At 37.9% G+C, this 13995-nt stretch overlaps 1 protein-coding gene across 1 annotated transcript; it reads right to left on the bottom strand.

The window, feature by feature from the left end:
• Nucleotides 1-359: 359 nt before the first annotated feature.
• On the bottom strand, nt 360-7806 carry prnprs3 (prion protein, related sequence 3). Its single transcript, XM_053489181.1, has 2 exons — nt 7715-7806; nt 360-4059 (listed from the first exon to the last, which is right to left on the bottom strand). Exon 2 carries the CDS (start codon nt 4057-4059, stop codon nt 2491-2493), a length of 1569 nt encoding a protein of 522 aa, XP_053345156.1. The 5' UTR covers nt 7715-7806; the 3' UTR covers nt 360-2490.
• Nucleotides 7807-13995: the final 6189 nt, after the last annotated feature.

Raw genomic sequence — 13995 nt, 5'->3', positions numbered from 1 at the left:
TTTAGAAGTAATCTATGTTTATCATTTCATTTCTTTGGAAGTTACATTTAAAAGTGTTCCATAAGGAAATTTGTTTATTATTTATTTTTATTTTAAATGAAATTTAAAAGTTTTTGTTAAAATGTCTTATTGCTATTATCTTTTATTTCATTTCATGTTTATTTTCTTCTTCTATGTAAAGCACTTTGAATTACCATTGTGTATGAAATGTGCTATACAAATAAACTTGCCTTGCCTTGCCTATAGGTTAGGAAATCCTGCCTTATGTTTTATTGATGGTTACAAGACAAGACAGTTTTATTTATGAATGGTTAAAATCTTTTGAGGTCAAATCACTTAGTGCTAAAATGAGAGTAAACAGATAAACATTTATTTAGTCAGTATCTTTAAAATAAAACAAGGTTCACACAGTATTCTAAAAAAATTATATTCAAAAAATACACATACACATTTTTTTGAATACAGAGTATTAAAATAATTTATTAAATTAAATTAATAAAAGTGTATTAGCTCATCAGAAGGTACATGCTTCAAAGCTTAACAATGGAGGTCCATAATAATCTTATACATAAATTTACACACTAACACAAGCAGGGCATGAACATTTTTATCTGAAATTTTTATAAATACCCAAAAAATATTTTGTCCTACAGGCTGATTTTCTTCATAAATTAACTTACCCTTACTGTGTTGTTTACAAACTAAACTGAAAAAAAAAAAAGCCAAATAGTGACTGAGCATGACACACAGCATTTGATTTAAGATTTTACATGGAGAGAGAAACGTGAACAGTTATGAGTTAAAAACATTACTATAACAATTAGAGTACATTAAATTTGTCAGTGCAGTCTTCAGAAATAAATGACAAAAATCCACATTTCCATCTTTACATGTTGCATTTAGATGCAATGCTTGATGCAATATTGCCCTTCACCAAACCATTTAGTGAGCACACGTGTACATATTTTATTTGAGCTATGAATCCTGTACTGCATACGAGTACAGATATGAACTTAAAGGCCAGAGCTAGACAGAGCTAAGCTCCAATGCTTAAACTGACCAAAAACTCAAGTCTTGCTAAACAGCATAAATAAAGATTAAATAAAAGCCTATCTAAAAATAAAACATTTCAAAATAATTTCCCGGTGTATAAGTTTTAAAAAAAATCCTTAAGATCAGTGCAGTGAACTAAAAGTACATTCAAACAGCCTACTGAATCATTATCTTATATCGACATTAGAAACTACATTAGAGTACTGAGCCATAAATGCCATCTGAGCTATTTCCAAAGTTAATAATAAATCCACAAAACACTACAAACAGGACACTGAGCCTCATTGATCAACCCTTTACTAAATCTATTTCATTCTGTCTCATTTCAAGTTACTCTAATATGTACAGTATGTTGAGTGTGTAAAGTGCACAGATCGTGCCTGACGCAGCTTGTTTATACGTAATGATGTGTTCAAAATTTTTAAGAGCACAGAAAGCCGAAATCACTAAGCCACTATTAGATGGTTAGGTAAAGACAGAAATGCAGAAATTGAGGGCATTTTATCTCACTTTTAGTTAAAAAATAAAAAATAAAAAAATAAAAATTGAAAAAATACCGGAAAGGGTCAAACTGTAGAGGAAAAAATAAATCTGAAAATCATGTCAACTGCAAAAGGGAAAAGAAAAAAAAATTACACTGTATCCAAGCAATCATGCACACCAGGCAGGCTACTTTGAAAATAATTTAACTGTCTAAGTCAATGTGCTGAAATGTTGTAAAACATTAAAAATAACTGGCAACAGCAAAGCAGATCCATCAGAAAAGTATGCACCCAAACATCAACAACTAAAACAATTATCTTTCAACATTCTCTCTCATAATGAAACAAAGCTATTCACATCTGAGCACATCCTCCATTCTTAAATTTGAACCTGCTCATTCAACACAGACTCCGGAGTACAAATACGATTGATCAATGAGGTCCATTGCAATTTTTATAGTGCCACAAGCAGCAACATCACTCACTTAAAAAGCGGCATGTGTCAAAGTTTTGGGTGTGATATCTATAAGTTATCAGAAATAAATAAAACATTGTATTTGTTTGCAGAAAAGATGCAACATGTTAACGCCTAAAAGTGTACTGCTGTACACACTCATGCAGTGAGATTATAAAATCAAAAAAGATGGCGATAATAGAAGCCATTTCATAATGACAATCCTTTTTTTTAGATTCAGTAGCAGGTAATGTCCTCTGTGTTTTTTTTTCTTTATGTATAGAATTAGTAACAACCATAATGTTGAGGCAGAAATCCTTAATGAAACATGGATCCCTTACTTTTTAGAATTTGCAAAGACTAGAACTGCATCACGGATTTGTTATTATAACTTTATAGTTAACTCCATGACAGACATTCAATTTTTTCACTTCTAGTTCATTTGATATGTCTTACTGTGACTAAAAAGTGTTTACATGAATTCAGAAAAGCTCTCTATGTTCAGTAGAATAAGAAGGAGCTCATAAGCAAAGAGATGACCATAAGCCCATGGCTAAGGGGCATGAGCTGTTCACCGCCATTATTATCGCTGCGCATCTGAGCCTGTTTCTCAGCATGTTGCTCAGCATAAACCATGTAAAGCTCGACACAACGTCGAGCTTTTAGCTGCTCAATTAGTGCAGGATAACCAATTTCTAATATGCTTACAGTATCATCATCTTCCTCTTTCATCTGATCATTCTTTTCCTCCTGAGGCTCAGTGGGTGGCTCTGTAGCACCAGTCAGCTTGGCAGCATATGGCAGAGGGTTATCTGTGGCATTGCTAGTTTTATTTCTTTCCCCGCTTTTCTCATTTTTTGTAATAAAGTCCGATTTTTGAGCCTCTGCTTCACCCAGTTGCTCATTTGTATCGTTTTCAGTGCGAATCTTTTCACTATCCTTTACCTCTGGTACCCACGAGTCCTCAGCAGCTCTCTTATTTCTGCCCTGCTCCTCTCTCAACAAATCTGTTCTCTTCATACAACTGTCCATGTACCTATCATAGGATTGCGGTGGAGGATTTTGAAAAATGTCGTGAACATTATTAGTTGAACTTGATTCAGTGTCACCTGGCCCTGCACCTGCCGAGCTGGGGTTTGTGTTACTGTCAGAAGGTCTGGTACCATAGCGTCGGTACATGTAATGGTTATAATAATATTCTTCTTGTGGGTTGTGAAACATAAAGTGTGGGCGTGGAAAACTGCCCAGGCCATAACCTACTGCCATGCCAGCCATAGCACCGACTCCAGCAGCCACCAGCGCCTGCTTACCAAATCCCTTCGATTGGATAGACGGCTTCATACCCATATTGTGCACAGACTGGGCGAATGGAGAGCCCCCTGCTCCATAACCACCATATCCATAGTTACCACCATACCGAGGACTGATGATTTTATTGTTGGGATTCCAGTAGGGGTATTGTGCTGCTCCAGGATATCCTCCTGCAGCACCATACGGGTTGGGATTGGAACCAGGATAAGATGCTCCTCGGACTGGGTACCCAGGGTAAGAACCACCTTGAGGATAAGGGTACGCTCCACTTCTTCCTGGGTAGCTATTGGGATATGAACCTGCTCCAGGATATGATCCTTGACCTGGATATGATCCTTGACCTGGATATGATCCTTGACCTGGATAGCGTCCCTGATTAGGGTATCCCCCTTGGTTAGGGTATCCCCCTTGGTTAGGGTATCCCCCTTGGTTAGGGTATCCCCCTTGGTTAGGGTATCCTCCAGCACCCCCTCTTCCTGGATAAGAGCCTGCATGTCCTCCACCAGTGCCAGGATATGGTGGAGGATTTTGGTTTGGTACTTGAGGCTGGCGAGGATAATTGGCTGGCCGGGAGTGAGTTCCTCCAGATGAGGACCCTTTGGTGTTACTGCCTCCTCGATTTCCGGTGCTGGTCCCTTTGCTGCCTGTGTTGCTGCCCTTGCCCCAGCTAAAACCCCCTTTAAAGCCACCTCCTCCTCGTCTGGCCACCACACACGCCACCAAAGCCAGACACACCCACACCACTGCAACTCGATTCATCTTTAAATAAACAGAAAGAAAAACAAAACATGTTAACGGGAACTATTAGGCCGAAGTGACAAAAGGCTGTTAAAAATGATGGCTAAAATAACCAAAATTGAAACTTTGAGGCAGCTACAACCCCTGGCTTGTAAAAAATTAAATCACACTTAGAGCATGTTCACACAGCTTGTGGAATATGACACAGATAAGACATGAAACTATATTTGTTCAATAGCTCAATAACATTCATGAACCAAAGTAATTATTTTAATTAATAGCATATTTTTTTCCAGGTCAAGAGGAAAAACTTATGGAATAATTTTATGTTGAGTAAAAATATGGAATCACATGGTTATTTAGATTTCTAAAACATATACTGGCACAGGTCTAAAAAAGGCAAACTAGTCTGCAGGTAAAGTAGAGTGCTTAGAAACCCTAACATGCTGCTAAACTACTAATTTAAAAGAAACCTGGCCAAAACAAGAAAGAGTTGTAACTGAAACAATGAAAAAATGTATAAACCTTGTTCAAGAAGGAAATTCAACAAAATCTGTAGCAAAAGATACTGATTGCTCAAAGGCTGCTCTGTCCAAAATTTAGTGCAAGTACAAACTAGGGCTGCAAGAACTAATCGATAAAATCGATAATCATCGATAATGAAATTCGTTGTCAACGAATGCCATTATCGATTAGTTGGGCTGCTCACGTCACTGAGGAGCGCGACCACAAGATGCACAAATACACCCAGATACACCCAGATACACAGCCGCTCGCGCGAAAGAGGTTACAGAAGCGTCTGCAGGAAAAAGCGCGCGCCCCTAATCCTCCAAGGTATGGGAGTGATTTACAATAAACGCCTCTAAGAAGACGGTAACCTGCACGCTATGCAAGACAGCTTTCATGGCATGTCATGCACGAACACTTAAAAAGAAAACATGTTGTTGTTATGGATGGCGAAACGTCGGTAAAAACTGTATCTCTTCATCGTGTAAAAGTTGTATAGTTTAAGTGCTTTTGTTTAAACTGTTTGCTAACCTCGGGCCAGTCGTGCTAGATCTGTTCACGTGCTACTTGCTAGCATAACATTACGCAATCACCTCATGAGCAATAGTGATTAGTTAAATGGCGATACTTTAGATTAGCTTAAATTACACGGTGCGAATAACAGTAGAATATTACATTTAGTGATTGTTGTGGTTTTCAGCGAATGCAAATAACAGTACATTTGTGACTATTAGCTTTTTGCATTTCTACAGTTTTTTTTATAGTCCACTACAAAGTTAACTTGTAACAAACGTAATTTACTGTGGTTTTACTTATGCATACATCATTTTATTATACAAAATTACATTATTTTAGCTGTTTATATCTTATCAACTGAATGTCAGTGTATATATATATATATATATATATATATATATATTTTTTTTTTTTTCAAATTTTCTCCCCAATATTAGTCATAGCCAATTCCTCCCCGTCACTAGGGGGCTCCCACATTAAGGCTACTACTACCATTCAGCCGGGAGGGCGAAGACTATCACGTGTTTCCTCCGAACCGCGTGACGTCAGCCGCATCTTTTCGAACTGCTTGCTCACGCACCGTTAGGGGCGGAGTAACACACTCGGAGGAAAGCGCTAGCCGCTCCTTCCGTGTGCGCGAGCTCACAGACGCCCCGGATACTTACATATATACTACAAGATTAATGTGGGAGCGCAAGTACCTCTCATTCCTCCCCCCTGAGAGAGCGCGGCCAATCAGCCCTCTCTGTGCCTCCGGCTGTGAGAGGAAAACAGCATCACCCAGGGTTCGAACCAGCGATCTCCGGATGATAGGGCGAGCACTTTACCACTGCGCCACTCGGAGGCCCTCAGTGTATTTTTTTAAACTATATATATATATATATATATACACACACACACACATACACACACATTACATTTCATTTAAGGTTTAAAATGTCAAAATTAAAAATCATTAAACTCTATATGTGGCATTTTTAAAAGTTTATTTTTATACATAAATAATACCCTGATTTATTTTTTTTTATAGTTATAAGCAAAACATCAAATTAAAGAAGCGTTTAGGTTTTATCTGATTAATCAAAAAAATAAAAAAATAAAAAAAAAATCGCCCAACTAATCGATTATCAAAAATAATCGTTAGTTGCAGCCCTAGTACAAACAAAATGTAAAGGTTATAAAAGGAAAACATGCGGGTAAACCAAGTAAAATGTCAAAGAGTCAGGCTAGAACAGTCACAGCAATATACCTTTAAATGCAATTATGAAACAGATGACGAACTAATGGGCAGAAGTAGGAGTCAATGCTTGTGACAAAACCTTAAAAAATCAGCTTAATGAGATGGAATTTACAGACAGAAAAGCCAAAGTAAAACTAGCACTAAAGCCTATAAAGAAGAAAACAAATATTTTGGGCTGTAGAAAATCATGGTGAGTGGCTTACTGGATGCAAGAAATGTTAAGTGATGTAAATGTACTAACCACAGAAACATCTGCGGAAACATTTGTCTGGTACTGCTCTTACGGAACATTAAAGATTTTCGCCACTTAGTAGTCTGGGGGTGTACATTGGGGTAAGAACTAGAGCGAGTTGCATTAGAATTAAAGAACGCCGACACTGCTTCCACTATCAATCATTATCATTCCACTGATAGAAAATAGGTTCAATGACGGTAAAGTAATTTATCAGGATAATAATGTATCTTGCCACAAAAAGTGTGTTGGAGCATTTCTTCAGTGACATTAACAGAGAACACTCAAGGTAATTGAAAAAAAAAATTCCATGACATGGCTCCATCCTACAAAGCTGACCTCTAAACAACTATTTGAGATTTTTTTTTTTCTATTTGTTAAGTCCATGCTTTAAAGAATTCAGCCTGATGCGGAGCAGCGGTTGCTATTGATGATTACATTTTTTTTCTTAGAATTTGGCCTGGAAAAAAAAACATTTCACTAATTAACACAATTTTATTTGTCTATATGTACACACGTCACGACTTCAAAATTGTTTTGTTGAGCTGAAGAAAAAGAAAGAGAAAAATAAAACAGGGAGAGCATCCTCTTCTAGAAGTGGTGAGCCAATCAATTCTTCCTAGAGGGTTGCACACCCAAAAGGACATCACGTGCCCTAGCTACTTATCCCTTTTAGCCGTTTAAAACCCCTATGTACTGATTACAATGTCGTTATTATATAAATTTTTTTGTTAATGTTATTTGAACAAAATTAATGTAATCACTGGAGACGGTAAACAAAATATTACACATCATGTAATGTAAAATTGCCCTTTCTTGCTCATCCACAAGTGGCTGCTAGCTCTTTAGCTAGTTCCACATCAGCAGGCCGATAATAATCAGCTACCTGTATAACTCGATAACCAAACAACTGTACAACAGCTAATAAGCAGTAAGAGAGATTAGTTTTTATTTGTGCGGGTATACCAGCCGGTAACTAACGGAACTGCGCGTTAGCACTCCTAGCTAGGCTCGCTAAGCTCATAAAGCGAGTAACGGCGTAAGGCTAGCTAGATAATAACGTCTTACCTCTGAACAAACACGTAACCCGTTTAAAATTAATTACAAACATATATCATGCTTGGAAATCAATGTCAGCCTTATTAGAAATAAATAATATAAACATATAGGCATATAGCTACCTTGTAGTGTATGCTCTGTGTTCACGCGAGAGGATGTAGTGTCAACAGTCACTCGACCACTGAACGACTACCAACACGGCTATGGGCTGGGATCCGACTCCCAAAAGAGTCGATTCACCGCTTTCAGATATTGAAGGAATCAGTCGATTCCGCCTCGTTTTATAGGACTCGTGTTCCAGAAGTGTCTGCTACATTCATTAGTGCCCAAACACTATGACTATGTCATAGCAATCGCTCTGATAATTCTATTTAATAGTGATGATGTCATAGTAATGTAAGGGCATTGCACCAATCCGGGTTTGATTCTCGGCCAGGCTTGATTCCGTCTCTGTGTGCATAGAGTTTGCATGTTCTCTCCATGCTTGGTGGGTTTCCTCCGGGTACTCCGGTTTTCTCCCACAGTCCAAAGATAGGCAAGTTAGTCTAATTGGCGTTTCCAAATTGCCCGTAGTGTGCATGCATGTGTGTGTGCCCTGCGATGGATTGGCACCCTGTTCAGGGTGTACCCTGCCTCGTGCCCTAAGCCTGCTGGGATAGGCTTCAGGTTCCAGCAACCCTGAATACAGGATAAAGTGGTTTAGAAGATGAGTGAGTGATTCGGCCCTTTTGGGTTTTTAACATGCTCAAAAACTCTTGCAAGCAACAATGATCTGCCCAAGCACCTACACCATCGCACCATCGTCGCCTAGGCACACCAGAAAGACATGTCCAGCTGTGATGAAGCATTAAACTTATGCCATATTTAGTGACATCAGCATCTAGGGCTTTTTAAATGTCTAAGAGTGCTCAAAAGGCACACAAGTTGTCCGGTGCACCCAGATGGCTTTGTCTTTTTGAAGGTCTTAACAAGTTTAAAACTCACACATATTGTGTGGTGTACCCGGTGGTAAGATTGTAACACGAGATATAAGATTATGTATATTATGTATATATTGTATATATGAGGGGCGTTCAAGTCAAACATGGGCTCAATGAAATTGCTGGTGAATTAAGGTGTGAAGACTTCAAGCACAATACACATGATGAGACTATTAGTCGTAGTAAAACCTTTGAATGGTGCAAACATTTTATAGAAGGTTGTATGTCCATGAATGGTGATCCCAGCCAGGGTGGCTCAGAGCCCACTGCAGTCGTTCCTGTGGAAGTCTGATTCTAGAAAATAAATTCTTACCAACTTGAAGAATACTTTGGAGAACTTCTTACCAACTTGCAGAAGAGATGCATGTGTGTGTGAGAACTGTACACACAATCATTTAGGAACATCAGCTGCACATAACAAAACTCGGCTAGGAATTATTGCTACATTCCCTGTACAGACCTGTACAAACGCATGTTTGGGTCATTAAAGGAGATACTGGGAGGCCAGCATTTCAGAAGTGAAGCAGGCAGTTGGATCATGCCTCTGGCATACTGAGAAAACTTTTTACCTGGTTGGTATCCAAGCACTGGTATAATGCTGGGATAAGAGCATAAGCGTAGTAGGGGAACATACTGTATAAAGAAATAAAAGTATTTTTACTCACACAACTGTGTTCCGTTATTCTGCATAATCAAAAGTTCCTGTTTGACTTAAACACCCCTTATACATGTTTATTTTATGACTTTTTAGGATTAAGACAGATGAACAGGTATATTTCCAGGCATTACAATTCCAACAAAATGTTACAAAAAAATGTTTGTATGTCAGTAAAGAAATTACCATATTTCAGATTAAAAAAACATAATAATGAATGCAAAAGAAGAAGAAAAAACACAAGTGCAATAAAGTCTCCCAAACATCTGTTGCTGACTGTCCAAAGTAAAACTCACAAGCTGATTTTGTTATAAAACTACACGAGGTGTACATCAGACTGCTAATAAACAAAACGAAAAGGACTGTCACCCCAAAGACTGATTTTTTTTTGTAGTTCTTCTTATTGTTGAGACAGTTTATTTAATTTTTATCAAAGGCATTTTTGATGAAGTTCTTTGCCTCGCCTAAAACCTTTCCTCAGTACTGTACAGTTTATGGAATCGATTCTTTGAACTGACTCCATCGATTCTTGGCTCTTGGAGCAGGAGTCGAGTCCATATTCCACAGCTTACCATAGAGACTTTACATATGACTCACCTGTCATTTTATGGCTTGAATTCATGTAGGTAACTAATCGATGGATCATACACATAGTTTCTATAAACATGTTAAACAGACAGCTGCTGTAGCATTCAATAGTAGTTGTGTATCATAGTTAATTAAAACTATGATCAAATGCAATAATCTTTCAGAAAGCTGAGATTTCGGGCGACTAAACATGCGCACGCATGCGCCGGAGTCACGTGATCATGCCATGACGTATATTTTTCCATTTGCCGCCTCAGACGAGGGCGTGTGAGGCAAGCAGGGACGGGGAAAATTTCAAGTAAAAGTTAAGTAACCATGCTTAGGGGATGATGCCCCTCCTCCTTCCCTGCAAATTCCGCTCATGCTCCTAATCGGTCTTCTGGTCCATTCTGCTATTAATACCTGCAGTAATCACTTGAACATTTCATAATCACACAAGATAAAAAATGTGTTAAGTGAAGTGATGACTCCAGTGACATACAGTAGTATCAGCTTTAACTGTTTGAGTAGCTTACAAAATTTTGGCACATATTATTAGGTACAAATAATGAGGCATATTTTACCAATTCAATTCAGCTCTGCATGGAGTTTGATTGTTCTCCCTGTGCTTTGTGGGTTATTGGTGTTTTCGAATTGTCTAGGGCACTGATGGCTCAGTGGTAGGTGAGCGGAATGTTTGAAATAAAACACTGTTCTTTAACTTAAAGTATGGAAAAATATTTTCCTAATCATAAGCAAAATCAGTTTCCCCCTCCCTACTGGCTGTGGAAGTGCAAAGGTAATACAGTGAGATTATTTTTTTATTATTTTTTTTTAATATATATTTTTAACAAGAGACTCCTGGAAATCAATTCATCTAGATAACATTTGTAATAAACTTCAAGTTTCCATACTTTGTGAAATTAAAGAAAAAGAACCAATTTAGAAACATTATTTAATGTAAAAATGCTATAATATGTGCTGTGCCAATTATGTGTGTATGTTTTATCATGGATACCCATACAGTATATCATGGACTTCAGGATATAATTTTTTCCCATCATATGCGGGTGCTGAGATAGATAAACAGATGTAAATAAAATGAATAACAATGAGCGTGGTGTCCTATAATCGCTGTACCTGTGTGTTTGATATGTACACCAGGTGGTTTAATAGAACTGGATGTTTGAGTGGGTAAAAAAAAGAGTATCGTGGGTATCACGTGTATGCACAGCTAATGTACGTGAAATAAAAGTAGTCGTGATGTCAGTACTTGCCCAGCAAACCAGCCTTTTGCAGCGGCTTAAAACGTCTGAATTATCTTCAAATATACAAAAAAAGCGAAAAGAAAATCGATTATTAACTAACATAGGTTATTTGTTTAATTCACAAAGTCCGTAAAAACACTTTAAAACGAGAGTAAAACTGTTAAAATCCTCGTTCGCCTTCTCAGCGATAGGTAGCCAGTGACGTCATGATATGATTAGGCGCGCGCCCGGGGAAAAATAGGGACACATGCCCGGATAAAATGGGAGGGTATCCGGCGTAAAAAAAAAAACCTGTGCCAAGTTGTAGTTCTTCTTATTGTAGAGACAGATTAATTTTTATCGAAGGCATTTTTGATGAAGTTCTTTGCCTCGCCTAAAACCTTTCCTCAGTACTGTACAGTTTATGGAATCGATTCTTTGAAAAAAAAAAAAAAACCTGTGCCAAGTTGTAGTGCGGACTGGATATTCCGCACAACAGGTGTCCTCGAATTGTTTGTAGTGTGCGCATGCGTGCCCTGCGATGGGCGTCTTGTGCCCCAAGTCTCCTGGGATAGACTCCAGGCAGCAGTGGCGGACTGGCCATCTGGAGCACCAGGAGGCTTCCCATTGTGGGCCGGCCCAGTCAGTACGCAAATAAATAAAAATGACGGAAACCACAATGTTCCATCTTTTTTCTACGCATATGGATGAGTGCGTCGCCGACAGAGCTTGTGTTTTTATGTTACCGCGCATGCGCATGTATCGCCCTCCCTCAATATGAATTAGTTTGGTCTGTTCCATCCGTGTTCTGAAACACGCACCCCCCGACCCCTTCACTTTTAGTTTACGGAGGGAGAGATATTGATCCTTTCTCGATTCAGCGAATTTCTCTAAGCAAATTAATAATAATTTCCATGAATGAAAAGGTGGAGCTAAAATTTACGAAAAAGCTTTAGAGGTAAATGCTGGGAAATGCTTCAAATGAACAGATTCTGCCTATAACAGGTCAGGGACAGTGAGGCTGGATCCAGCAGCCCACCACATCATAATACACTGGCTCATTAAAGTGGAGATTAATTTTTAAAACTACTTACTAGTATAAAAATATAACAAAATACAAAAACGTAAAAAAAACTATTACTGAACATTAATTTGGTCATATTTGTAAAACAAAGAAACAAAGGAAAGAACAATAAGAAACAACAAACAACATATAAAACTACTAGTAATATTTTAAGTTTCCAGTCTCACAGAGACTCAGGAGGCTTATAAACAGTTTGAGAGGAAAATAAGACATTTTGGGAGTATTGTGATTTATTTATTTATTCATTTCAAAAGATGCAAGACAATACTGCTAAAGGGTATAATTTACAGGCTGATAGAAAATATTCTTTGCATTGTCTCTTATTAAGTCACTAGTGTGTTAAAAAGCATTCATCATTCAAAGTTATTCATATCAGTGTAAAGCAAGATTTTGAAAGTGCTATAACTCCACCTGCCACAGTTTCATCCCAGTGGAACGATCTAACTACATGTGCAGTGCCATGAAAAGGTATTTGCCCCTTCCTGATTTTTTTTTCTTCTGATTTGTGGAGACCTGATCATCCCATCCATATTCTTCAGCTACAAGAGCCAGCAGGGTGCTAGGGACTGATGATGGGTGAGGCAGCCTGGAGTAGTTGGAGTACATGAACAGTAGTTGTTCTTGTTCCTCCCAAGGTATGGACAATAGTGTTGAGTTCAAGGTTATGTGCATGACACACAAGTTCTCCCACTCGCCCTTTTTTTGTAAACGGGAATCATCACACCGAACATGTTTCCAGAGAAGGAAAATTTTAAATCTACTTCATAGAACGATAGAGCGATCTAGCCTGGGGATGTGACTGAAGTTGTCTGCTTGTACTTAGATAAAAGAACTAATCAAAGCCAAGAAATAATTTAACGTTGACTTGATTGCATCATACAATTCCTGCAGATTTTTCAGGTGCACATGCACCACTGAACTTGTTCATGTTCATTTAAACCAGTTGTGGATGGATTGCACCAGTTGCATCATAGGGTACACTATTATGATCAAAGAAACTATTAGAAGATGGCTAAACTGTGGCCATGAAGAGATGCAAAACCAATGGTCAGCAAAAATACTCAATACTGTTGCATTTAAGCAATAATTACCAGGGCCAAAGTGATATCATTTTCAAATAGATCCATCAGATCAGGCTACATTTCTCTTGGTTGTCAACTGTCCAGTTTTTGTAAGTCTGTACACACTATTTTATTCCTGGCTGATAGAAGAACCTGAAATTTGTGTGGAACTTTTAACATTCGTGCAACTATAGAGTGGTTATCAGAGTAATTATAGCCTTTCTGTCAGCCTCTTAATGATGGTTTCTGTACCTGGCAGGTATTACTGCATTCTGAAAATGCCAGAGGACCAACTGTTATAGAAATATACCACAGTCAAACTCATGGGTATCTCACATTTCCTTATTCTGATGGGTGATATGGACATTACCCTATGTTGTACCTGTATGAGCTATATACTGCAGCCAAATAATTGACAGATTAGATAAATAAGAAAGTGGTGCATAAGTGTTCCTAACAAAATGATGCTAGCACATAACCCAGATAAATTGAATTTTATGATGACTCCAAAACAAATTACAAACTAATATTATTTTCACTTCAATATGGATTTCTGTTTAATTTGAAAGCCTCATTTCAGAATTAACTACCTAATTTGAGGAAAACTGTACCCTTTAAAAAAAAGTAACTTTTATTCATACTATAACTTGTGGGGAGGGATGGTCAATGCTTAAAAAAAAGGCAGCACACAGGAAAACTGCACAACATTGAAATATTTAGCCAGCAATTTTTCATGTATTTTACTAAGCATATAAAACAAACAAAAAATTATCAACCTAAAATTACCTTTTAACATAACCTTCTCCCTG

The sequence above is a fragment of the Clarias gariepinus genome, chromosome 2 (assembly GCF_024256425.1).
Source record: "Clarias gariepinus isolate MV-2021 ecotype Netherlands chromosome 2, CGAR_prim_01v2, whole genome shotgun sequence".
NCBI classification, from domain to species: Eukaryota; Metazoa; Chordata; class Actinopteri; order Siluriformes; family Clariidae; genus Clarias; species Clarias gariepinus.
Note: the sequence above shows the minus strand (reverse complement) of the source record. Positions and strands in the feature narration are given on the sequence as shown.